This window comes from Rosa rugosa, chromosome 1 (genome assembly GCF_958449725.1).
Source record: "Rosa rugosa chromosome 1, drRosRugo1.1, whole genome shotgun sequence".
NCBI classification, from domain to species: domain Eukaryota; kingdom Viridiplantae; phylum Streptophyta; class Magnoliopsida; order Rosales; family Rosaceae; genus Rosa; species Rosa rugosa.
The window spans coordinates 67125465-67151532 of NC_084820.1; the positions used below are offsets into that span (position 1 = coordinate 67125465).

General features: G+C 40.8%; 5 protein-coding genes and 1 long non-coding RNA gene across 12 annotated transcripts; 2 read left to right on the forward strand and 4 right to left on the reverse strand.

Annotated features, from left to right (window-relative positions):
• Positions 1-1447: 1447 nt before the first annotated feature.
• Positions 1448-2626, reverse strand: LOC133733543 (uncharacterized). Its single transcript, XM_062161173.1, has one exon. The coding sequence runs from the start codon at positions 2624-2626 to the stop codon at positions 1448-1450; it is 1179 nt and encodes a 392-aa protein (XP_062017157.1).
• A 1528-nt stretch (positions 2627-4154) lies between these two features.
• On the reverse strand, positions 4155-5324 carry LOC133733553 (uncharacterized). The gene has a single exon (XM_062161185.1). The coding sequence runs from the start codon at positions 5322-5324 to the stop codon at positions 4155-4157; it is 1170 nt and encodes a 389-aa protein (XP_062017169.1).
• A 1095-nt stretch (positions 5325-6419) lies between these two features.
• Positions 6420-8794, reverse strand: LOC133745704 (uncharacterized). Its single transcript, XR_009863746.1, has 3 exons — positions 8221-8794; positions 7589-7667; positions 6420-6627 (listed from the first exon to the last, which is right to left on the reverse strand). It is a non-coding gene; the product is annotated as an uncharacterized LOC133745704 (long non-coding RNA).
• Positions 8795-10488: 1694 nt separating this feature from the next.
• On the forward strand, positions 10489-21003 carry LOC133726300 (DExH-box ATP-dependent RNA helicase DExH12-like). 7 transcript variants are annotated; one of them, XR_009854738.1, is made up of 9 exons: positions 10489-10989; positions 11061-17018; positions 17319-17528; positions 17654-17696; positions 18333-19596; positions 19695-20020; positions 20246-20303; positions 20406-20455; positions 20548-21003. XR_009854738.1 is itself a non-coding variant. In XM_062153814.1 (3 exons), the coding sequence occupies exons 2-3, from the start codon at positions 11274-11276 to the stop codon at positions 16282-16284; spliced, it is 4932 nt and encodes a 1643-aa protein (XP_062009798.1). In that variant the 5' UTR covers positions 10489-10989; positions 11061-11273; the 3' UTR covers positions 16285-16430. The 7 variants fall into 7 exon arrangements, 2 of the variants coding, with proteins under 2 accessions (XP_062009798.1, XP_062009797.1); XR_009854741.1 differs by having other exon boundaries at positions 11070-17018; XR_009854740.1 differs by having other exon boundaries at positions 19695-19864; positions 20548-21002.
• On the forward strand, positions 19450-21060 carry LOC133733559 (CCA tRNA nucleotidyltransferase, mitochondrial-like). The gene is made up of 6 exons (XM_062161190.1): positions 19450-19596; positions 19695-19822; positions 20262-20303; positions 20406-20455; positions 20548-20646; positions 20846-21060. The coding sequence occupies exons 1-6, from the start codon at positions 19450-19452 to the stop codon at positions 21058-21060; spliced, it is 681 nt and encodes a 226-aa protein (XP_062017174.1).
• Positions 21061-21243: 183 nt separating this feature from the next.
• On the reverse strand, positions 21244-26066 carry LOC133726303 (probable RNA-dependent RNA polymerase 1). The gene is made up of 5 exons (XM_062153818.1): positions 25556-26066; positions 24859-25390; positions 22593-24418; positions 22330-22480; positions 21244-22238 (listed from the first exon to the last, which is right to left on the reverse strand). The coding sequence occupies exons 2-5, from the start codon at positions 25363-25365 to the stop codon at positions 21426-21428; spliced, it is 3297 nt and encodes a 1098-aa protein (XP_062009802.1). The 5' UTR covers positions 25366-25390; positions 25556-26066; the 3' UTR covers positions 21244-21425.
• Positions 26067-26068: the final 2 nt, after the last annotated feature.

Below are 26068 nucleotides of genomic sequence, written 5' to 3' on the forward strand. Positions count from 1 at the left end.
ATTTATATTGTTGGAAGATTAGGAATGAGAACAAACTCGCTAGACAGACTAACGATCATTCATTTGAGTCAATTTCTATTAGAAGATACTTGAGCATTGAAGAGACAACGAGTTATTATCTTGTTTTGTGTTTGGGCTGCATTTGTTTTGTTTTTTTGTTTTATATTTTGTACATGCTAAGAAATCTGTAGAAGTCATTCATAATAAAGTATATAGAATTTCATGAATCAATAAAAGTCTGTTGCTAAAATCAATAGTTTTAAGAAATCCATAGCAGTCTATCAACTTTTTAAAGAGTCTGTGGACTTTTCAAAAAGTCTGTCGATCATTTAAAAAAAGTCTGCACAAATCCAAATACAATACACCCCCCTTATTGATGAAGTGGTACAAATTATGAAAAAAGTAAGTTGTACATTGAAAAATAAGAGCACCGATCTCCGCTTCTTTCTTGATCGATATCCCTTTGTTGTTATAGAGGTCTCTCGGCTCTTTGTATATGCACTCTCATTGATGCAAACTTTTTATGCTTTGAGATGCACTGATGGAAAATTATATGCCGCAACTTTTGAGGTAATCTATCAATTGTATCCCTAATAACCCTCTTAGCTATAGGGTCGAAAGGTTGTTTAGGCTTTTCGAGCACCTATTTTCATTGATTTAATTGGACTTCACCTTACAAAAAGAAGAGGCATCCAATAAGTTTTATCATTTTTCATAGATCCGTCATATTTCGAGGGGGAAATGCCAGATACGTCATCAGCAGTACGATTGAGATTCTGACTATTCAATTGGAGTATAAGACTATTTATAATATCTTGTCAAGATTTCTGACACCCCTATTACAATATTTGAGATTCATGGCTTCGTATTGTTGAGGAGCAAGATGGAATGAATTAGGTGCCGTACGTGCTACCAACTTGGCCTGTTTCTTAGTTGCAGCAATAAGCTGAAGCATGTAGTGCAGTATCAGTGTATCACCACTCTGATTTTCACAAACTTAGGATCCACCATTATTCCCCTAGTTGCAGTTAGATTTTCGATTTAGTTATTATGCACAATTCAACAACATAAACATGCATGTCAGCCATAGAAAACGATAGATCGAAAAGTAAGAATCCTCAGACACATTAAGGCATGTAAAACATTGATGAATATATAAAAGCTGAATGAAATAGAAAATACACGAGCAGTGTTGGCCTCCTTCCTCTATAACCTTTGCTAGAATTTTGTAATGATTTTAGGGATTCTACCAAAAAAAAGAAACCTGAAGCTCCAGATACCAACACTAGTAGCATAAAAAAAACTGCAATGAGTTTGGCTCAAAAGACATATAAAACTCAAAGAGACCATAGAGTTGAAATAACCAAAAACGTACAGTGTAACACATAGGCTGGAACTGGCAAAGTAACTAAAATCTGATGGATTCAGGGTGCAATCAGTTCAATTTCTAAAGGAATCGAGCTACCACGGATCGATGGGGTGTGAACCAAAGAGTTCTACCATTGGTAGACGAGGAATCCTTGGGCAAGTTAACCCTTTCGATGCTCATATCCGTCAAGCAGTACACCCAAAAACCATCTTGATAATCGAAAGCAAAATAGATGTAGTTTTTCCCAAGTGTCTTCTCATTGATGACCTTATTGCTTTTCTCGCTCAGAAACAATATTCGATCACCAAGGTCAGTAACCTCCTCGCAGGATGGATTACCATCAGTCTTGCTCTCCATCTTATACACTCGGAATCCTTTACTTATCGTACTCGTACGAAGAATTATAAACAACTCCTTGGATGCAGAATCTTTTACCAGACAAGGGTACCGTCTCGAATTCGAATCAGCAAAATTCGGGACGTCAATGCAGAGCCTACAATTGTATTTGGCCCTAGTGACATTGTCATCTTCAGAGAGTATGTCAAATTCCAGTACATAGCACTTGTGTCCAAGCTTGTCTCTAAGCCCTGCAACATATAATTTCTGATCAATTATTTCAATATCTTTATAGTCGAGCCCATCTATGGTCTCAATGAGGGTCCATGATGTATCAGTTGGCCTGCAAATACCCAAACGATTTTCATAACTAAAAGCAGCCACGAAACAATTGTGCGGCAGCCTTGTTGTTGCTGGTGGTGAAGAGGCTACGATTTTCATCAAGAACAAGTCCTTTGATGGCAGCATGACTCGGGCACGCGATACTGGATTAAAGAAGAAGTTGACGACAGTAGAGCTGTTTTTATTAGGGCATCGTTGATAAACAGCTACGATCAGCCACGACTCGATTGAACCAACACAATGTCGTAAGGAAGAAACAGGAGACGACATAATTTCTGATCGGAAGGATGTTGGAGCCCTTAGAAAGGAGTATTGGTGTCGTTCGATGTAGAAGGCATCGAGGGATTCATAATTCCCTGTCCAAAAGCCATAGGAGTCGTGAAGCAAAAGCCATGGAAGTTGAGGAGCAGGAGGGCAAGATCCGGTGGCTATACCTCTATCCACAGCGGCTCGCCAAAAAGGGCATACTTGGCGAAACACCAGGTAATCTGATATGTATAGTCGTCGTGCTATCAATTGCAATATATCATCTGGGAGTCCTTGCGACCACCTCTCCTTCTCCCCCATCATCTGAGTCATATCTGACACTGTGAGAGACTTAGGGCTAGGGTTTTTAACTTGCTATTGTGAGAGAATTTTCCACTGATTAAAGACTAATTTGGACTGTTAATTAATTGTTGACCACATCCAGTTGGGCTCGTTGGCTGGTTATTGAGATTTTGTCCTTTGTTACATTTTTAGAGAATCGAACTCCTCATGTAGTTTGGTTCTAGTCTAATTACTAACTCCCCTCAGTCCCTTACCACCTGAATTAACCTCGAATTATCACTTTTAAATTTGGGATATTGAGTTTGATGAAGCGTGATGCGGTACGAATTATGAGAAAAGTACGTTGTATATCGAAATGATGCTCTCATTTATCCACTTTTCTGATATCTTTCTCATATATATACATCAATGATCAAACAAAAATCTTTATTTTGATCTCCAAATTCTATAATGTGTCCACGTTACCTTTCCCTTTCCAGAACGAGTATTGAAACTGCATATAAAGGTGGTCGAATATATATATACTAGCATGGCCTAACGAATCTTTGTCATGGATGCATATTGGCTGAATGGCTGCAACATTGTTATGGAGGCCTCTCCGGTCTTTGTAGCTTGCCCATTAATACATCGTATTATTGGTATAGGGACTCTCATTGATGCAAATTTCTTATGCTTTAAGATACAAGTTCCCGATAACCCTCTTACCTATAGAGTCGAAAGGTTGGTTAAGCTTTTCGAGCACCTATTATAACTGATTTAATTGGACTTCACCTTACAAAAAGAAGAGGCATTCAAGAAGTTCTATCATTTTTTCATAGAAGTGTCATACTTCGATGAGGGAAATGCTAGATACGTCATCACAAGTACGATTAAGATTCTGAGTATTCAATTGGGATATAAGACTATTTAGAATATTTTGTCATATTCTTCTGATACCCCTATTATTTGAATTCATGTTGAGGAGCTAGATGAATGAACTTGGCCTATTTCTGAGTTGCAGCAATAAGATGAAGCACGTACGTAGTGCAGGATCAGTGTATCACTACTCTGATTTTCACGAACTTAGGATCCACCATTATTCCCCTAGCTAGTTGCCGTTAGATTTTCGATGTAGTTATTATGCACAGTTGCCAACCACATAAACATGCATCTCAGCCATAGAAAACGATTGAAAAATGAGTCCTCAGACACATTTGGTCATGTAAAACATTGATCTGAATGGATAAAAGCTGAATGAAATTGAACATACATGAGCAGGGTTAGCCTCCTCTCTCTATTACCTCTGCTAGAATTTTGTAATGATTTTAGGGATTCTACAAAAAGACACAATCAAAGAAACCAAGCTCCAGATACCTACACTAGCTAGCATATATAAACAAAGCTGCCATGAAAATGCTCAAAAGACATAGAAAACTCAAAGAGACCGTAGAGTTGAAATCAACCGAAAACAGTACAAAAGAACACAAACGCTGGAACTGGCATGGCAAATTAAGTTACTAATTAAAGTAACTTTTCAGGGTACAATCTGTTCAACTTCTAAAGTAATCAAGGCATCAAGCTACCACGGATGTGGTGTGAACCAAATAGTTTCACGGCTGGAGAACGAGTAATCCGTAGGAAAGTAAACCCGTTTGATGCTCCTATCTGCCAAGGAATACACCCCGAAACCACCTTCAAGATCGTAAGCAAAATAGATGCAGTTTTTCCCAAGTGTCTTGTCATTGATGACCTTATTGCTTTTGTTGCTCAGAAACAATGTTCGATCACCAAGGTCAGTAGCCTCCTTGCACGATGGCTCACCGTCAGTCTTGCTCTCCATCTTATACACTCGGAATCCTTTTCTTATCAAACTTCTACTTCGAATTATGAACAATTCCTTGGATGCAGAATCTTTTGCTAGACAAGGGTACAGTATCGAATTCAAAACAGAAAAATTCGGGATGTCAATGCAGAGCCTACAATTGTATTTGGCCCTGGTGACATTGTCATCTTCAGAGAGTATGTCAAATTCCAGTACATAGTACTTATTGTCTCTAAGCTTCTCTCTACATACAACATATAATTTCTGATCAATTATTTCAATATCTTTATAGTCGAGCCCATCTATGGTCTCAATGACGGTCCATGATGTATCAGTTGGCCTACAAATACCCAAACGATTTCCATAACTAAGAGCAGCCACGAAACAATTGTGCTGCTTCTGCTGCAGCCTTGTTGTTGGTGCTGGTGGTGAAGAGGCTACAATTTTCATCAAGAACGAGTCCTTTGATGGAAGCATGACTCGGGCACGTGATACTGGATTGAAGAAGAAGTTGACGACAGTAGAGCTGTTGTTCTTGCGGCATCGTTGATAAATAGCTACGATCAGCCACGACTCGATTGAACCAACACAATATCGGAAAGAATAAGAAACAGGGGACGACATAATTTCTGATCTGAAAGATGTTGGTGCCCTTCGAAAGGAGTACTGGTGTCGTTCGATGTACAAGGCATCGAGAGAATATTGATTCCCAGGTGACGTCCACAAGCCATAAAAGTTGTGGAGCAAAAGCCATGGAAGTTGAGGAGCAGGAGGGCAAGACCTGGTGGCAAGACCTCTATCCACAGCGGCTCGCCAATTTGGGCATACTTGGCGAAACACTAGGTAATCTGATATGTACAGTCGTTGTGCTATCAATTGCAATATATCATCTGCAAGTCCTTGCGACCACCTCTCCTTCTCCCCCATCGTCTTAGTCATCTTTGACCTTGGCATCGTATACAGTGAGCTAGAGACTTAGGGCTGGGGTTTTTAACTTGCTATATATTGTGAGAGAATTTTCCTTCTTGTAATGATCTATTGACTTTTATATCTCTGCTAGCTCGGACCACTATTCCAACTAGGAAAAGGAAAGAGGGGACTTGACCAGTACGTACCAATTAGCTAGGAACGGAGCAGCGAAGTCAATTTAATTACTTGGCCACTACTCCTCATGGAAAAACTATAGGGTCCTTGACCCATAGCCCCAAAATAGACTAAAATTAGCCCACTTACACCACCAACAAAATTTTGTTCCCACTAACCCCATGCCACTTGATAGCTAAATGACGATTTTGGGCTCCAAAAAATTAAAAATCACAGGTAGCCACCCTTATCTCTCTCGCCGACTCTCTCTCATCATCGATCTCAAGGACGACGTCGACTCTCTCTCTGCAAGGACGCCGTTGACGACCGATCTCTCTCTCTCTCTGCAAGGAAGACGTCGACGACCCTCTCTCTCACTTTCTCTCTCATCACCGATCTCTTTCTCTGCAAGGAGGCGCCGATGCTGACGCCGACGACGAGGATCCATCTCTCTCTGCAAGGAGGCGCCGATGCTGACGCCGACGACGAGGATCCATCTCTCTCTCTCTATGCAAGGACGTCGTTGACGAGGAGGAGGAGGATCTTAATTACAAAAACTCCGAGTCTGATCTGAACCTTCTTCCCCGCACTAATCCCTCCGTCGACCTTCTTCCCCGTTGTTTTCCAGCACCGACTTCGTCTTCGGCATCACTGGCGTCGGTCCAGCTCGACCAGATGCAACTACTTTGGAGTCGGAGCTCCGAAGACCGACGAGAAACGTAACGAGGTCTCTTCTGGGCTCACCCAAAATCCATTTCAAGGTACTCTCTCTAGTAGTTCTTCATTTGATTTTCTTATTTGGCTAAATATAATTCCTTGATTTTTTTTTTTTCAGCTGTTTGAATTGTACATACAAAAATGGGTGTCACGCCCCGAATTTTGAATAACCAATTCAAATCCGAAACATGAATAAACAATTAATACAAATACGTTCTGAATTTTTTTCTCACAAACAAACACACCACTCGCCACTCAACACAAAAACTCGAAAACCTCGAGTTAATTATTACAATTCACTCTTACAAAGTAAAATTGCAAAGCTCTAAATGAGCATAACAAACCTCACAATATAATGCTGTAATTCACATAACACTACTCTAAGCAGTCCGATCACCGTCCTGGTTCTCCTGACCTGTAGGATTTCCCGCTACACAATTTGAATAGTGTACCGGGAGTTGCAACAACACAAAACCCGGTAAGCTTTTTACAGCCAGTATGAGTAAACAAGAAAGAACTGTTGATTTTAAATTACAATTCTTATAACTCAACAACACAACCAACAATCTCAACATCCACGACGCAAACGTCAAACCCATTCAATATCACCACTTTGGTCTTATCACACAACACTATCACCATTTTTGGTCCTATCTCACAACACTGTCACCACTTTGGTCCCATCCCATAACACGTTAGAGCTCTAACTGCCTCGTTACCTCTGACACCTTGGCCTAGGGTCAAGCAACGGCAAAAATACTTCGGTTAACACTATAACCGTCGCGCTTTGGACATCCCCGTCCTCAGCACCATATACTTCGGTTAATAATAAACCGTCGCGCTTTGGACATCCCCGTCCTCAGCACACAACTTCGGTTAATAATAAACCGTCGCACCTTGGACATCCCCGTCCTCAGTACACAAACACTCCGGTTATCCTTAACCGTCGAACTTCGGACACCTCATCCTCAGAATCCTACATTCTCTAACTCTATACATCCTCCAATGTAAATCATGAATATTAACAAGAACTCATCAATCATGTTCATCACATATAAATATGGTAAGTTACATGTCAATTCATGATAATTTAATCATCCCAATTCCACACTCTTCAATGTCACACCATTCACATATAATCACGTAAATATATATATACGTAATTATCCGCTCAGGGATAATCACTAATACCAACTATAGTTCACATGCAATAAACCGAGAAATTCATTTGTATAGTAAAAATCATTTTACTTACCCATGGACCGTAGTTGATCAAGTCCATATGATTTTAAAACAAATATTTATTTCATAAATATTTTCACGCAATTACGACAAAATAAGGTAATTAAATTTATTCGGTTCGTAATATGAACCACGTGAGGTTTACTCACCTCTAAATTCCCGCTGCGTCTTCTTAACAGCTCAAAATACAATTTCACGAATCGTCCGCCAAATCAAACCGTCGATCACCTAATCAAACATGACCTTAACTTAGCAAATAACTCAAAAACATAATCAGACGACAATCCAACGGTCGGATTGAAATTAAATGATGATCCAACGGTCGGATCCTCACGGATCGCCTTCCTAATCACTGTTTTGCATTTATACGAAGATCCAACGGTCGGATCTTCGCCCATGACTACACAAAGCCACTGGGACTGTCATAAGATCATCATATCAAAACTACAAGTCCATCTGACGGTACTAACTTCACAGATCACAAATCTAACGATCGAAATCGATCTAAACTTAAAAATTCATAACTTAATCATACGATATCCAAAAATTGCGTATAATATATCGAAATGATCGTATTGAAATATAGAATCTGAAAATGTACAGAAACCATATTTTTGATCCCCGGAGGTGGCCGGAAAGGGCCGCCGGAGTTAGTGGCAGAGCCGCCGCCGACCACCACCAATGGTGTCGGGGCCGGGCTGCTCTTCTTCCTCTCATCATGCTTGACAACTTTCATAACTAGCACGAAGTCTGAAAATGACCGGAAGGGGTCGAAAATTACCTTGAACAGTATGAAGGTGGCCGGAATTTTCCAGAAACCGGCGAGAAACTGCAGAAAACGGCGAGCTCCAATTCGACGTAAAAACGTCAATTTAAGGCTTCGATTCCTTCTGAAGAGTTGTTAAGAAACTCAAGAAAAACTCACTGGTTCAAGAATCACAGAAAAATATGGTCTGTAGCTCGAGATATACCGATCGAAAGCTTCGGTGGTCGGAAAAATTCCAGAATTTTGCAGAATCCGGCAAGGCTTGATTTCGACGTCAAAACTTCAATTTCAGGCTTCGATTCCTTCTAGAGAGTTGTTAAGAAACTCAAGGTGAGTTTACCAGTTTAAGAATCACTCAAAACGATGCACTACAACTCGAGATATACCTATCAAAAGCTTCGGTGGTGGTGGAAAATTTCCAGAATCCGGCGAGCTCCAAAATCGACGTGAAAATTACAACCTCACGCCTCGATCCCTTCTGGAGAATTGTTCAGAACTTCCTTATGAACTCAACAAGCCAAGAATCACAAGAAACGATCGTGTATAGCTCGAGATATCTTGATCCGAAGGTTGGTTGTTCGATCCGCACGGGTCGAGCTCCGACAAACGTGAAAACGTTCGATCCAGTTCCGATCCTTCTTGGTGCTTGTATAGGAAGATGAGGCGAGCTCAATGAGCCAAGAATCAAGTGAAATGGTGCTCTGTAGCTCGAGATATCGAGTTTGGAACGAAAACGAGCTAAACCGGACTCGGGGTCGCCGCCGTCGCTGCCGGCCGTGCCGCCGCGCAAGGTTACCTCCGGTAGCTGCGCAAGGTCGAGGCGAAGCCGTGGAAGGTGGTCTGAGGTTGTTTGGTGGTCTGTGGTGGACGGTGCAGCACGATGAACAAAGCTCTGTTTTGTTTCTTCGACTGTGACGAGAGGAAACGAGAGAGAGAACGAGAGAGAAATAGAGAGGAAAGGAATTAAGTTTCTGCTGTCGGTCGATCGAGTGTCGGCAACAATTCATAGTGCTCTAATCGACAATCATCATGAAAGGTAAAGAATGAAATGATCATGTTCCTTGCTTTTGATTAATTATAAAAAATCCGGTTATTACAATGGGTGTTGCTGCTCTAACCCAGAGACTATGCAACTTTGAAATCCGGAGACTGGTGCTGATAATCGGTGTGGCGATTGTTATTGTAGTTGTGAATCAGTGTTTTGAGCTTCCCTTTGGTAAAAATGTTTACTTTTCTCCTGCTGATACTGGTTCAGCTCCAGTGGTCACATTGTTGGGTAATGTTACTAGTTCAAATGATTTGGAGTCTGGGAAGTTTGATGTTGTTCGTGGTTAATGATACTGGTGGTTTAGAGTTAGAGGAGTTTGAATTGGAGAAAGATGCAAGTAATGTAACTGTTGAGAAGAGTTTTCCGGCTTTGTTTTTTTTTTTTTTTGTAAAATGAGTGCAGAATTTAATTAATTAATTAATTTTGGTAAAGTGGGGCAGAAGGCCCAGAAGGAAAGAACAAAGAAAAAAAAAATTATCAGGGGGCAATAGACGTCTATTGGGGGGCAGTAGACGTTTTGAATTGATGTAATCTCCTCGTTTTTTTTCTTTAATCAAAGTTTTATTTGTCTAATTTTAAAAAATAAATGGGTATTAGGGGGCAATAGACATCTATTGGGGGGAAATAGGCGCCTATTGGGGGGCAATACAGGTTATTCAGGGGGCAATAAACCTCTCTGACCTCATATAAGATCTACAACAACCTCTTTGGAGATTTCCGGCGAGGTTTCATAAATCTCTATTGCCCCCCAATAGACGTCTATTGGGGGGCAATACATGGCTGATAGTCGTCTATTGGGGGGCAATAGACGTCTATTGGGGGGGCAATAGGAGGCAATAGACGTCTATTGGGGGGCAATAGATGTCTATTGGGGGCAAAAAAAACCTTTCCGGTGAGATTTTCAGCAAATTTAGATGGGCGGCAGCCGGTCACCGGATTCCGGCGGCCAGTGACCGGAATCTGGCGAAAGTTGACCGGATTCCGGCGGCCGGTGACCGGTGACGGGGCTCCGGCGAAGTCTCCTATGGTTTCTCTCTCTTCCATTTTCTCTCTCTCTCTCTGAGTTTCAAAGGGGTAAGGGTAAAATGGTATTAAAAAAATAAAAAAAATAAAAAATGGGGTATGGGTAAGAAGGAATTAAAAAAACTTAATGGGGTAAGTGGGAAAAAAATCTCTAAAAATGAGGTAAATAGACAAAAACCCAAAACTATATATACAACAAGTCCTCGACGAAACCCAAATCACTAACGAACCCAGATTCTCTCTTTACGAATCGAATCGAATCCCACAGAAATCTCAGAATATGGCGGGAGGTGGTGGCGCGGAAGCTCACGCGCGAAGCAACCAATACCAGCCGCGATCGAATTCCAGTCTGGTTCTCCTGGCGTCCTCCGACTCTCGCTCACGTGAGGGTCACGTGCCCAGCGGCGAGGCTGAGTCTCTCCGCGGCAGAATCGACCCCAAAAGCTTCGGTGATAGGGTTCGCAGGGGAAGGCCGAAAATGCACCGCCGCGACCCGAGTCCTCCGGAACCTTTTGCTTCGAGCAAACTGCGCCGTATTTGGGAAGAGAGCGTGCTCACTGCGACGGAGGAAGACGGCGTCGTTTACAGGCCGAAGACGAAGGAGACCCGGGCTGCGTACGAGGCGATGCTTCACGTGATTCGGCAGCTGTTGGGTGACCAGCCGGCGAGTGTGGTGTACGGCGCCGCCGACGAGGCTCTGGCGGTGATTAAAGGTAAGAGATTTGATAAGAGAAAAGAGATTGAGAATTTGTTGAATTCAGTCGGTGATAATGTATTTGATCAGTTTGTTCAGATTGGGAAGCTGATCACCGATTACGGTGATGATGACGACGACGACGACGACATAGTTGGTTGTGGTGATGGTGATTTCGATGTGGGAGTTGCGGTTGATTTTGAAGAGGATGAGGATGAGGGTGTTGGTGCGGTTGTGGAGGATGAGGAGGAGGAACAAAAGGAGTCGGTGGCGGGCCGAGCGATTGTTGATGGTGATGATGTAATGGTGGAATGTAGTGAAGGTGTGAGTGTGAATGTTCATGAGATTGATGCTTACTGGGTGCAGAGGAAGATATATGAGGCTTATGAGAAACAGATTGAGCCACAACAGTGCCAGGAGCTAGCTGAAGAGGTGGTTAGTATACTCGGTGAAGGTGGTGTTAGGGATGTGGAATCCAGGCTTTTGGAGAAGCTCCGGTTTGACAAGTTTGGGCTTATTAAGTTTTTGTTGCTGAACAGGGTGAAGATTGTGTGGTGTACTCGTTTGGCTAGAGCTGGGGGACAGGAGGAGAGGAAGAGAATCGAGGAGGAGATGTTGCGTTTGGGTCCTGATTCGGCTGCAATTGTAGAGGAGCTGTGTTTGATGAGGGCTAGTGTGAAACAGAGGCAAAAGAGTAAGGAGATGAGTATTAAAGCAGAGGCTCGGAAGTTGAAGAAGGCTGGGGTTGTTGACAGAGATGGAGAAAGTGGTGATTGGTGGAAGAACCAGGATCAGCAGCTTGATCTCGACAGCATTGCACAAGAACAAAGTAGAAGATTTTTGGTGCCAAACAAGTTTGAGCTTCCGAAAGGGTCTTACAGACATTCAAGCAAGGGATATGAAGAAATCCATGTGCCGGCATTGAAGCCTAGACCTTTCAAGTCTGATGAGAAACTTGTGCTAGTATCTGCCATGCCAGAATGGGCTCAACCGGCTTTCAAAGGAATGACTCAGTTGAATAGGGTACAAAGTCGAGTATATAGGACTGCCCTTGAAGCAGGGGACAATATTCTCTTATGTGCTCCTACTGGGTCTGGAAAAACTAATGTTGCAGTGCTCACTATACTTCAGCAGTTGGGGCTGCACATGAATCAGGAGGACGGTTCAATAGACCACAGTAAGTACAAAATTGTATATATTGCGCCCATGAAAGCTCTTGTTGCTGAAGTTGTTGGAAATCTGTCTAATCGTTTGCAGGACTATGGTGTCACGGTGAGGGAGCTAAGTGGTGACCACACACTGACTCACCAACAAATTGAAGAGACTCAAATTATCGTCTCAACTCCTGAGAAGTGGGACATCATTACCAGGAAGTCGGGAGATTATACTTGTACAAAACGGGTCAAGCTTCTCATCATTGACGAAATTCATCTTCTCCATGATAGTAGAGGCCCGGTTCTTGAAAGTATTGTTGCCCGAACTTTCAGGCAGATTGAGACCACAAAAGAGCATGTCCGCCTGGTGGGATTATCTGCTACACTTCCTAACTATGAAGATGCGGCATCATTCTTGCGTGTTGATAAGAAGGGTCTGTTTTATTTTGACAATAGTTGCAGACCTATCCCTCTTTCGCAACAGTATATTGGAATTACTGCAAGGAAGTCATGGCAGAAGTACCAGTTGATGAAGCAACTCTGCTATGAAAAGGTGATGGCTGTAGCTGGAAAACATCAAGTTCTTATTTTTGTACACTCAAGGAAAGAAACAGCTAAAACAGCTGGTGATATAAGAGATTCTGCACTAGCTAATGATTCCCTTGGTAGATTTCTGAAAGAAGACAGCGGTAGCTGTGAAATCATTCGCAGTGAATTGGTCAAAATCAAGAGCAATGATCTCAAAAGTCTTTTACCATATGGTTTTGCTATTCATCATGCTGGTATGGACAGAGCAGACCGCCAACTGGTTGAGGATCTCTTTGCTAAAGGGCATGTACAAGTTTTGGTTTCCACTGCAACGCTTGCTTGGGGTGTGAATCTGCCAGCTCACACTGTGATTATCAAAGGGACCGAAATCTATGATCCAGAAAAGGGAGCATGGACTGAACTAAGTCCGCTTGATGTTATGCAGATGTTGGGTCGTGCAGGAAGACCTCAGTATGATTCGTGTGGAGAAGGGATAATCATTACTGGCCACAAGGAACTACATCACTATCTTTCTTTAATGAACCAACAACTTCCTATTGAAAGTCAATTTCTGTCCAAGTTGGCTGATCAATTGAATGCAGAAATTGTTCTTGGAAATGTTCAGAATGCTAGAGAAGCTTCTCATTGGTTAAAATACACTTACATGTATGTTCGCATGCTAAAAAGTCCTATCCTTTATGGCTTGGAAGCTGATGTTCTGACAAAAGATAGTAAGTTGGAGGAGAGGCGAGCTGATTTGATCCATTCTGCTGCAACCATCTTGGAAAAGAACAATATGATTGTATATGATAGAAAAAGTGGATACTTCCAGGTTACAGACTTGGGTCGCATTGCCAGTCATTATTATATAACACATGGAACAGTGTCCACATATAATGAGCATTTAAAGCCAACGATGGGGGACTGTGAGCTTTGTCGATTGTTCTCTCTCAGTGAAGAATTTAAGTATGTAACTGTGCGGCAGGATGAAAAGATTGAATTGGCAAAACTTTTGGACCGCGTACCAATTGTGGTCAAGGAAAGCCTGGACGAGCCCAGTGCCAAGATTAATGTTTTGCTGCAAGCCTATATTTCACAGCTGAAGCTTGAAGGTTTTTCATTGGCATCTGATATGAGTTTTATTACTCAGAGTGCAGGGCGCCTTCTTCGAGCTCTTTTTGAGATTGCATTGAAACGAGGATGGGCTGAAGTGGCAGAAAAGGCTTTGAACTTGTGTAAAATGGTTAGCAGGAGGATGTGGACTGTCCAAACACCGTTTCGCCAATTCAATGGATTGATAACAAATGATATTTTGATGAAGTTAGAGAAGAAGGATTTAGCCTGGGAAAGGTATTATGACCTCTCTTCACAGGAGCTAGGGGAACTTATTCATTTCCCTACTTTGGGCAGAACACTTCATAAGTTGGTCCACCAGTTCCCCAAATTAAACCTCGCAGCCCATTTGCAGCCAATTACTCACACAGTATTGAAATTTGAGCTCACTATAACACCGGATTTTCAATGGGAGGACAAAGTTCATGGATATGTGGAGCCATTTTGGGTAATAGTGGAGAATAATGATCGAGAGCATATTCTTCATCATGAATATTTCCTGCTGAAAAAACAGTATATGGATGAAGATCATACTTTGATCTTTACGGTGCCAATATATGAACCTCTTCCACCTCAATATTTTATCCGTGTTGTGTCTGATAGGTGGCTTAGGTCCGAGACTGTTTTACCTGTTTTATTCAGGGACCTCATCTTACCTGCAAAGTGTCCTCCACCGACTGAGTTATTGGACTTGCAACCACTTCCTGTGACTGCATTGAGGAATCCGTTATATGAGGCTCTGTATGATCAAGATCTTATGCATTTCAATTCTGTCCAGACTCAGGTCTTCACTGCTTTGTATAATTCAGATGACAATGTTTTAGTTGCTGCACGAACAGGAAATGGGAAGACCATATGTGCAGAGTTTGCGATATTGAGGAATCATCAGAAGAGCACTGAACCTGAAGGTTGTGTCATGCGTGTTGTGTACATTGCACCTTTTGATGCAATTGCCGAGGTAACTTATGTTGACTGGAAGAAGAAATTTGGAGATGGTCTCAAACTGAACGTTGTAAAATTAACTGGGGAATTAGCCATGGACTTGAAATTGCTCGAGCAAGGTCAAGTTATCATCAGCACTCCAGAGAAATGGGACTATCTATCCCGTTGCTGGAAACGGAGAGAGAATATTCAACTAGTTAGTCTTTTTATTGTGGATGAACTCCACCTGATTAGTGGTGAGGGCGGACAGATCATAGAGACAATAGTCTCTAGAATGAGACTGATAGCCAGTCGACCCAAGACCAAGATTCGCATTGTGGCTCTTTCAACTTCTGTTGCAAATGCAAAGGACCTTGGAGAATGGATAGGAGATGCCTGCATTTTCAATTTTTCTCCAGGTGTGCGTCAAGTGCCTCTGGATATTGACATTCAGGGGGTTGATTTGGCAAACTTTTATGCAAGGATGGAAGCTATGGTGAAAGCAACATACACTGCAATTGTTCAACATGCCAAGAATGGGAAACAAGCTCTTGTGTACGTTCCTACAATGAAACATGTCCGACTAACTGCTAAGAATCTGGTGACTTACTCAAATTCTGACACTGTCGAGAAGTTGTCATTTTCATTGCAGTTTTCAGAAGATATTGGAAAAGTTAGTGATGAAAAACTGCGAAGCACTTTGAGCTGTGGGGTGGGCTACTTGCATGAGGGATTACCCAGCGAGGATCAAGAAGCTGTGACAAAGCTTTTTAAAGATCGATCAATCCAAGTCTGTGTCGTGAGCAGTTCAATGTGTTGGGGAGTGCCGTTGTCAGCCCATTTGGTGGTTGTGATGGGAACCCAGTATTATGATGGCACTGATTACCCTGTTACTGATCTGTTGCAGATGATGGGTCATGCCAATCTCCCGCAGCCAAATGATTCTGGGAAATGTGTTATCCTTTGTCACGCGCCTCGTATAGAATACTACAGGAAATTCTTGTACAAAGCATTCCCTGTTGAAAGCCAATTGCACCATTACCTACATGATATCCTAAATGCTGAAGTTGTTTCTGGTATTATTGAAACCATGCAAGACGCTGTTGATTACCTTAGTTGGACTTTCTTGTTTAGGAGGCTGACGCAAAATCCCAACTATTATGAACTCCAGGGAGTTACTTACCGACATTTATCTGATCACCTCTCAAGGCTTGTTGAAACTACAGTTTATGATTTGAAAAGAAGTGGGTGTGTTAGCATCGAGGATGACATGGATCTTTATCCTTTGAACCTTGGTGTGATAGCTACATATTATCACGCTAAGTATACTACCATCGAGCGTTTCAGTTCTTCCTTAACTTCCAAAACAACAGTGAAGGGTCTTCTGCAGATTCTAGCTCAAGCTTCGGAGTTTTCAGAACTTCCTATACGACCAGGGGAGGAAGAGGTGATCCAAAGGTTAGCAAACCACCAGAGGTTTTCCTTTGAGAATCCCAAATACACAGATTCTCATGTTAAAGCACTTGCTCTGCTTCAGGCCCATTTCTCTAGACAACCTGTGGGTGCGGAGCTGGCTTTGGACCAGCAAGAGGTGCTGACAAATGCAAGTAGGTTGATTCATGCAATGGTTGATGTGTGTTGCACCAACGGGTGGCTAAGAGTTGCTCTTCTAGTGATGGAAGTCAGCCAGATGCTGACCCAGGGATTGTGGAAGGGTGACTCAGAGTTTCTACAGCTTCCTCACTTCACAAAGGAGTTGGCAAAGAGATGCAAAGAAAATCCTGGAAAGAGTGTGCAAACCATATCTGATTTGAAGGAGATGAAGGATGACGAGAGGCATCAACTCCTTCAGTTGCCAGAGACGGAGTTGATGGCCATTGAACATTTTTGCGAACAATTTCCTGACATTGTGATAGGTTATGAGGTGCTGGAGAGTGAGAATGTACGGGCCGGGGAAGAATTCACTCTGGAAGTGAATCTCGAGTTTAGGCATAAGGTGAGAACAGCCCAGTTGGGCTGTGATGACGTGAAGAGGTACCGCAAGGACAAAGAAGACGGGTGTTGGGTTGTGGTGAGCGATAACAAGCTTGACTCAGTTGTCTTTATAAAGAGAGTTCCCCATGTTAAGAAGTTGACGAAACTCCCGGTTATAATTGCTGCTCCTGCAAAAGCTGGAACGACGGCACAGTATAAGCTTTTTTTGATGTGTGATTCCTATATGGGATGCGATCAGGAATCTGACTTGATTCCTGTTGAGATAAAGTAGTCTGTTTTGAAGCACGGCTTGGAAACTTCTCTGATGAGCCTGACGTTGAGCTTGCTGCTTGTACTTGTAAACTTCAATTATCCATGCTACTTTATGTTTCTTTAATATTTTTTTCTTAATTGTTATAGTATATGAATAGAAAGACAATAGATTTAAATGTTATATGATGATTCATAGAAATATGCCCTGTTGCAGATCATGGATATCGTATGATACTTTTTAAATATTCATTATTTTCAATACATTATCGAAAAATTTGCACCAAAGCTTCAGGTTAAGCATGAATTTGCTGCCCTGCAGTAATAAACCTTTATATTTGTGCTGTCAATTTGTAATTTTTTTTTTTTTTTTTTTTTCTTGGGCCAGAGTTGATCTCTCCAGAGTAGACTACTACACTAGTGTTCGTTTCTTATGAAAGAACCCATTTCAAAACACAACCTTAGAGTGATGATGTAGAGGAGTAGCAGCCAGCAATTTGGATTAGCAATAAGCGCCCCCTTTCCTTTCCCGGCTTTGATTCCCCTGATTGTTCTGCATATTAGTCTAGCTTGTTTCTGGGAATTTAAGCTTCCAAAGGTACGTAGGAACTATCTACTCATTATTTCATTCTTATCCTTAATCAGACTGATGATCTCTGGAAACCAACCTGTCCAAGCTATGACCTATATGTGTGACTTGAAGTTATTTTGGGTTGTCTTCAGTCTTCATCCGCAGTGTGAGCTAGCCATCAGAAGGATGTGACAGGTATGTACTTAAGAGAACGGCATTCAACAGTATAGCTATTATATCATATATTTGTAGACATATTAAGTTCATAAGAATTGTTGCTTCAATGTATTTCCTTACTATTGTTCTAGGATTATTATTCAAAGCATCAGTCTTGATTCAATATGTAAAATACATTCTAGTTCTGCCTTTGCCTTTTCCGTACCCTGATTGATATCATCACATATATGATTACTACCATCAAACTACCGTCATTATCCTCACCATAGTTCTTTTGAGAATTGAAATCTTCAACATGACAGATAGCAGAAAGTTCCAGTGTAGTTTGTGATAAGTCACTCATCTTCTTAATAATCTTTGTTCTCTGAATGGCCATGTTATGTTCCTTATTTGGCACGCATCTTTGGTGGTGTATCATGATTAATAATAATTCATAGGGGAATGCTTTCGGAGTTAAGTTGTATCCATGCGATTAATATCAAACTTGCAGTTTTTTATTATATTTTTTATCTGTGTATTGTATCTTCTAAATAACTCTTCCTGATTGAGTTATTGATTAACAACGTTTTTTACACCTCAACATGCAATTACCTTGAACTCTTTTTCTGAACCACTGAGCTTCTTATTGTTAACCTTGCACTTCCAACTGTCCAGGGTTTCCTTTACGAGAATTTAAAGATTTTTGGCGAGTTGCTCTGCTGATGTCATACTGTTATATCCCACCGATGCCTTAAACAAGAATTTCAAACCAGAAGATCGCAGAGCTTTGTTTGTAGAAGCTGAAAAGGCCAGAAAAAATTTAGGTACCAACAGACTTTTAACCACATGTTTCAGATGATATAATCTGGTATTTCTTAGTTCCAGTTTAGAGAAGTTTGCTAGAATCTCTTATTGTACTGGTGACTCAGATAACCTGAGACAGTGGGTTCTCTCATGTACTAGCTTTTTTTCTTTTTTTGGCCAACCTCATGTAGTAGCTTCCAGACAAGAAAATCGTCCCATGTCTTTAGCTTTTAAAAGTTCTCTGTGTTCCGTCTCTTTCTCGCTGTCTGTGAATATGGATGGGTGCCTTGCAGCTTAAATCTGGAGGACCAGTTGTCAGTAAATGGGTAAGCTATTCTACTTCAAGCACACCATAAAGGTTTGTCTTAGAGCTAAAACTTTAGCATGCAAAAATGCATTCTTTTACCGGCAGCAACGGAAGCTACTTGCATGGCAGCTTGCTCATCCTTTGGGGACTGCACAGGAATGCCGCGAGTGGCTGAAGGAAACAGACTTTTCAAGTACTAGATCGTGGACCCAACAACAAGAAAAGTAATTTTGATCAGCATGTCAATATTTGAGGGAAAGTTTTTCACTGTCAACTTTTACAAGTTCAAATTTACTGGAAGTACTCGCATTCCAACCGTAAGCTTTTTGCCTGCTGCTATATGTAAAGATTACAAGTAATCTAATCTGGCACGGATCTTTGGTTTATGCAACTAAGTATCTTCACACACGTCCACAGCCAATTACAATCTAGATAAACGATAAATAATGTAATGTCTTATTCTCACAGTGTTCTCATCTGTTCAAGGTAAACATTGAATTTTCTGACCAAAAAATAAAAAATACTTTAGTTATCCGTCTAATGTTATTGGCAATCAAGTTTCTAATTAGTAATACCAACTTTCCGACCAGTGCATTTACTCGGCAATCAAGTTTTTTTCAGGTCAAAATTTGGCGATAAATTTAAAAGGCCAGAAGGACTCAGACGAGAGTTTTCATGACGATGTCTCCGCCCAGAGTACAAGTGAATGAACACATAGACCTCAATGAAACCGAGACCAAGATCTTCGATATCCTTCTCAAAACACTTTGCCATAATGGCCTTGAGAACCTGCAGCTTCATGTTGCTGATGGATGGGTCCGTGATAAGGTTTTGCATTGACTTAAATTGGTGGAAGTTAGAGGGAAGAAAAACCGTTTTGGGGGATTTGCATACGATCAGTCATGTGTTTTGTTTTGTGTTTTCAGCTTCTGGGAAAAGACTATGGGGACATTGATATTGCAGTTGAAGACATGAGGGGAATCAAATTTGCTGAGAAGGTGAAAGACTACTTGTACTCTGTTGGGAAGGAGCAAGCAATCACTTATTTTCCAGGGTAGTTGCATGTTGAGTAAGCTGTATAGCTAAATCAATGAAGGTCAGGCTTTTGGGTTTTATACTTCTTTTTCTAGCTTGCTGCAAATTACAACGTGTGGCAGCGGCAAGGATGAGCATGTTTAATATATGGCTTGATTTTCTTAAGCTAGGGGGTGAAAATGACAGTGACAATAGCCCCATTAGTTCCACTGATGAGGTATTGTATATACTTGCCCCTGCAATTTATGGAAGATTTATGTGATGTTACAATTAGGTTTTAGGATGAGAGACTTAAAGAACCTATAAAAATTTGAGAGAACTTGAGAGATTTCAAGACCTACAAACATAGTGTTTCAGTGATTTGACTAGTTCAAGTTTTAGTCATTGCTAACTATATATCTTGAATAAAAATAGTTGAATAATTTGCTTTGCATCTTTACAGCAAAAATATGCCACAGAAAAGAGAAGGATGCATGTAGAAGAGATATAACCATTAACAGGTATGGTTATTCCTTTAGACTTTTTCGAGTTTTTGCACATGATGGCCAGATAACCAACTTGTTTTCTTACTTGGGTTTCCCTTGATTTCATTAATCGAACAGCTTGTTGTGCAATATCAATTCAAAATCAGTTGAAGATCATACTGGAAGAGGTTAGTTTTCTGTTAATCCCTTCTCTGTCTAGAAAACTTCTTTGACACAAAATTTGGATTTATCACATCTTGTTTCAATGTTACATTTGCAGGAACTGCAGATCTAAAAGAAGGAAGAATAGCAACTACTACACCACCTGAGCTTTCACTTGTGGAGGATCCTAAACGAGTTCTTCGTGCTATCCGTTATGGTAGTTGCCATTACTGCTAAGAATTTTCAAAATTGTGTACCAAGTTGTTGTTTCATTAACTTATTCTAATCAGGAGCAACTTCTAAACCTTAATAGTTTCCAACAAATAAGCTAGCAATTAGCGTGCCCGCACACACACATGTTTATACACCCTGGTGCACAAATTGGTATGTGTTACATAAATTGGTACACAAATCAGGGGCCAAGTTTGGGTTTTTTCTCGACGATGATATAAAGAAAGCTGCTGCAAGTGATGAAGTGAAAGCTGCTCTGATGTCGAAAGTTAGCAGAGATAGGATCAATGTTGAAGTAAGTTCCTGTCATCCTCAAAAGAAAATAGACCTTATTATTTTCTATACCTCAACTGGTCGTAGGCTAAATTATTTGAATGTCGAGGATACTGTTGTAGTCTGAATACCAGGATCAATCCTCAGTTGCTGATGCATTTATGATCAGAAAATAATATTGAAAACTAGATTGAAACAACTAATATATTAACAACTATATATAAACAGAATGAAACGAATTCAACAATGCCTTGCAAACAAGAATTCAAATTGAACAGCAAAACAAAGAAAGTAAACAAGGTCACTGACATGATTCTTGAGAGAGGCTTGCGAAAGCAATGTCCTAAGACAGAAACTAATACAACATAGCGTGCTAATCCCACTTACAAAATTAAAGAAAATACACAACAGCTAAGGATTAATGTAAAATTCTCAAACAGATACATTGCCGTTAGGCTGCCAAGTCAAATGGCTCTTCAGTGGTGACTTTCGTCAATGATTTCTTCTACTTGTTTTCTCCCTCTTGATCTGGATGAGCATGTCGAAAACACACCATGGAAAACTCAGGAAATGGTCTCTTGACATAGCCTTGTTGTAGCAACCCCAGTAACGATGATGATATGTAACATGGTACCATGCTGATGCTTTGGCTGCATACACATTATCAATATCAGTTCCGAAATCTGATGGATCTTCGCCATTTGGCTTCTCCATAAACCATGTCCTTGCTTCCTTCTTCAATGACCTCACAGCGTAGTTAATTGACTCCAAGTCCTTTCTCTTGAAGAACTTTGATACATTGGAAACATTTCCACTCAGTATTTCAGCTTCAGTTTTGATACCATAATAGTCCATCAGGTTTCCCAGCTTGTAGTCATACTTACTTTTGTAACTCATGGCATCATTTATGTAATCTTCGAATCCATCTACCTCCATGTCAGTATCATAAAACCTCCTAGCCACTTCCCTAGTGAAGGACTTGAATTTAAAAGAGTGTGAATCCGATCCTAGCTCGATATCTTTCACCTGTCGGAAAAGCTTCCCAATCACACACTTGGACTCATAGGTTTTCCTGTCAATCTTTTCCATGAAATCTGGGTATTCTTGGACACGCAGTCTACGCGGCAGTTTCACTAGTACACCAGTTTTAGGAGAATCAACAGCATGGGAGTGGAGCGTTGCGAGTTCAATACATTCATCACTCATAGCCTTCCGTGGTTTTCTGTCTGCAAAGGCAAGATGTGCATGTGAAATGATGCCCAAGTTGTCATTCACTATGTAGTTGGTAAAGGACTCCGCAACTTCCTGGTAGTGTAACACAGCAGAACACAATATCAAGACATGTTTAAATATATACTTCACTACATGTTACATGATAATTTGAATAATACCATACCTCCATTGTAACATTATGATCCAATTCCACAGTTGGTGCTGGGTTATAGTTCATGGGTTCAGTTTGCCGCGGTGGAATCAGGTCACGATCCCAACTGACAAAGTAATCATCTCCATCTAAATCGCTGCCTGAGCATTCATTAGGATGAGGCCTATTTAATGGAAAAAAAATTGTAATTAGTATATATAGTTAAGGCAACAAAATAATATCAAACAATTCAAGAAAGACTGAAATACAAAAGTATTAAGCAATCTGAAAGTTACCTCTTTCCTTTTTGGGGGAACACGACACAATCCACCATGTGGTGTAACGCCGGCACATCCACAGCCATAAGAACACGCACATCTCCCGGGTGTAAACACGGGTGTTTAGCAACAACTACTTTGCCCTCAACAGTAAAATTCTCTTGGCTTGCAGTTGTAGTGCTGCCATCGAAGATAGCATGGTGAGAACATTGCACAAATACCTGACCATATTCCAATGTCCTGGTTTCATCTAGACATCCCTTCATAGATCTTCCATTTGGAACAAAAATTCGTGTTCTGCTCCGTAGTTCCGCAAGTTTTGATGCACATAATGATTGTAGCATCAATGAGAGAAATGGCTCTGCATTTGGCTTATAAAACATCAACATTTCCTTTAAAACATTCGTCGCCTCTCCATGGAACATCAATTCCAGTGCCTCCTGTGCTTTCAATGGATCAGTTAGAATCCCTTCCAACTGATTCATTGCCAGCTTTTGCTTCTTCTCAAAAACAAGATCCCGAACTCCAAGGGTGGACAAAAGGGTAATCAATTGACGATTGAGGAAACAAGGTTGGTACCTGCTCCATGCCAGGACATCTAACTTTGTGTTGAGTGATTTGAACTTGCACATGCTCTTTCTCAATGCCAGCTTCTTTGACAATTTTGGATCAACTGCCACAATGCCTTTGTAGCCAGCATAGCGGATTTGAAAGGCGGATGGAGTAGAACTTTTCCCACACTTTCTTGCCACTTTTTCAGCAAAATCAGCAGATATCTTCCCAATTCCATCAGAGAAGCAATATTTGGTTCTGCCTCTTTCAATTTCTACATCAGGAATGACTTCAATTTCATCCAATCCAACACTGAAAGTCTCCCTGGAAGAGCTGAAAGACTGTCCAAGCCTGGCTGCATATTTAGCGGCATTTTTAATTTGACTAAAATCACCCATCCAGTCTCTAATTCCTTGTGCAGTAAGGCCGCTTCTGGAAGCAAACATCCAAGCAGAGTGTTCTCGCAATTGACTAGATGAAGATGCAAGAAACTCAAATTTCTTTTCACCAATCACTATCCCATCTCTTAGTGTAGAAAATATCCTTTCATAAACTCTAGTTCTCCTCTCCTCTTCTGCACAACCTGTCCGCGGACACAAATCTACAGAATGCATCTTCCCCAAGTCCTCATCAACAAAAGAAACCCGAAGAAAATTGTCAATATCTTCAGGATAATTTCGTAAAACCCGATTGGAGAGATTTACCTCTGGACCACAGAAGTATACTTTACATGGTGTAATCTGAACCCTGTGTACATACACAAAGTCTTCATCTAAAAATATAGCTGGTGACTGAGGAATCTGCTTGCATGCCTGGTACATTTCGTACTGCTTAAGAAGCCACCTCACAGGTTCATAGCAGCACTCCTTGGAGTTAAACAGTTTGTCCAGGGCACACTCTATATATTCAATTCTTATTCTAGTAGGATCCACTAGATTATAGAAACTGACATCAAGAGCTTGCCCGGGAATACAACCATGCTGAACCAGTGAATTTATCTTGAACAGGATTTTAAATGGCAAGTCAATCCCTAGGGGTGGAGCCAGAATAGGAACAAAAGCTGAATTTCCGGAGAAAGTGTTACCCGTCTTCAGCACAAACTGTCCTTTATTCTCTATATAGTGAATGAAACTCTCGCCTAGGTCTGGAAGTGCACAACTTAATGGAAGCTCCAAACATAAAGAAGAGGATTGCCCGATGCAACATGATGGAGTGAAATCAACTTCTCGAACCCAGGAGTTGTCAGAAGCCGAAGTTACATTTTTCTTATAAATCCGAGGGGCACCACGTAACTGGCAAGAAGAGAAAATGTTAGATACTTTCCCCAAAGTGACGCACATAGACGTACTATGATGTAATAGGTAAGTGCTCAAATACTCAAAACTTGATTAGAAGTTTAGAACCGAAATAGTAATCAAACATGACATCACACCTAAGTTTCACTGAGAGAAACCATGTTTCTGTATATTATCCAGAGCTAAAAGTCATTGCTTTTTATCTAAAATACAACATGAGTCTAAACCCTATAAAAGTATCACTGCTTAAACACACCCCAGAAATGGTTTTTTCCTGGTATAACTCATAAAAGGCTAGCATAGAACAGTTTATTTTGCAAGATAATGAACTTGATGCTAGTTAAAGTTAGAAGTTACTAGGATTTAAATACAAGCATATAAACGATATATGAGGAGCAGCAAAATAGGGGAATCAAGCAGTAAGAACTTTGACAAACCTGGATGATAAGACGGGTAAACTGACCAAGTGGACAACGCAGCTCAATCCGGCAAATAGTATCAGATGGGAGCTCAAGCTTGTATTTAGCACAATCATAGGAGAAAGACAAGTGCACATTTTTCAGTTCCATCCCAAATGTCACAGAAACATCTGATTTTGTCCAAAGCACCGAAAACATCTCCTCAGATATCTTGCATCCAAAGTGAAGTGTCACAAGTTCCTCCAAGACTTTTGATTTCGGTGCCAAGTCATGCTTCCATTCTCGAGCTTTCAGATAAGACTCTCCATACCACAGGCATCGATTATCGGCTAATGGAATTATTATTTCAGCACATTCTGCAGTTGTGAATTCAACTATGGCAGATGATCTTGATGCGCCATCTTTTGGAGGAAGAACATTCACAGAGATAACAGTTCCTTCTCCAGTATACTCCTCCAGAAATTTTGTCACTGCTTCTGGAGACTCCACAGTGGGAAATCCAAACAAGTAAACTGTCTTGACCATGCTGACTAGTTGATAATGGCAATTGCTGTATCAAAGTAAAAATTAAAATTAGTAACTCTCAACTAAAAACAGTAAAGGGAATGCAGAACATAGCAAAAGCTTTGAAAGAAAATGCAATTGACATAATACTACATTATCATTAGGCATGAAGTTAACTAAAAGAGCTAGAAGAATGTAATGTAAAGCTCACATTGACTTTGAAATGTAAGCTCGATCAGAGGTAACAACTGCTTTCCGTGGATGAAGCAAAGCTCATGAAGCCAATATTTATAGGAAGAAAAAGAGCAGAGGTCAAAGATTGGTCCTCAAGTTTCAAGTACATCTCCCGTTGTTAAATAACTTGTCATGGCAGCTCCGTGTTTTTTATTTTTTTTGCCACAACTTGTCATGGCAGTTATGCCTGGTCTAGAGAATCTTGCCTCTGTTTTTGAATAGAATAAACGACTGTCATGATCCCGTGCTTCGCAGCAATGACTTTGTCACTGGTCAGCTCTGAGGAGTCGAATTGCATTTTGACACGTAGCAAGGCCATGATGGTTGACCTTTTGTTCATTTTCATAGTTTTACTCTTAATTGTACTGAAAGTATAATGCAACAAGTTCTAAATGCCTAAACTAAGATTTCATCCAATTAAGGTTGGTGGTTGATATTAATGTAATTGACAAATATGTTACACTAGGATTATTTAAATTCCCTTAATTTG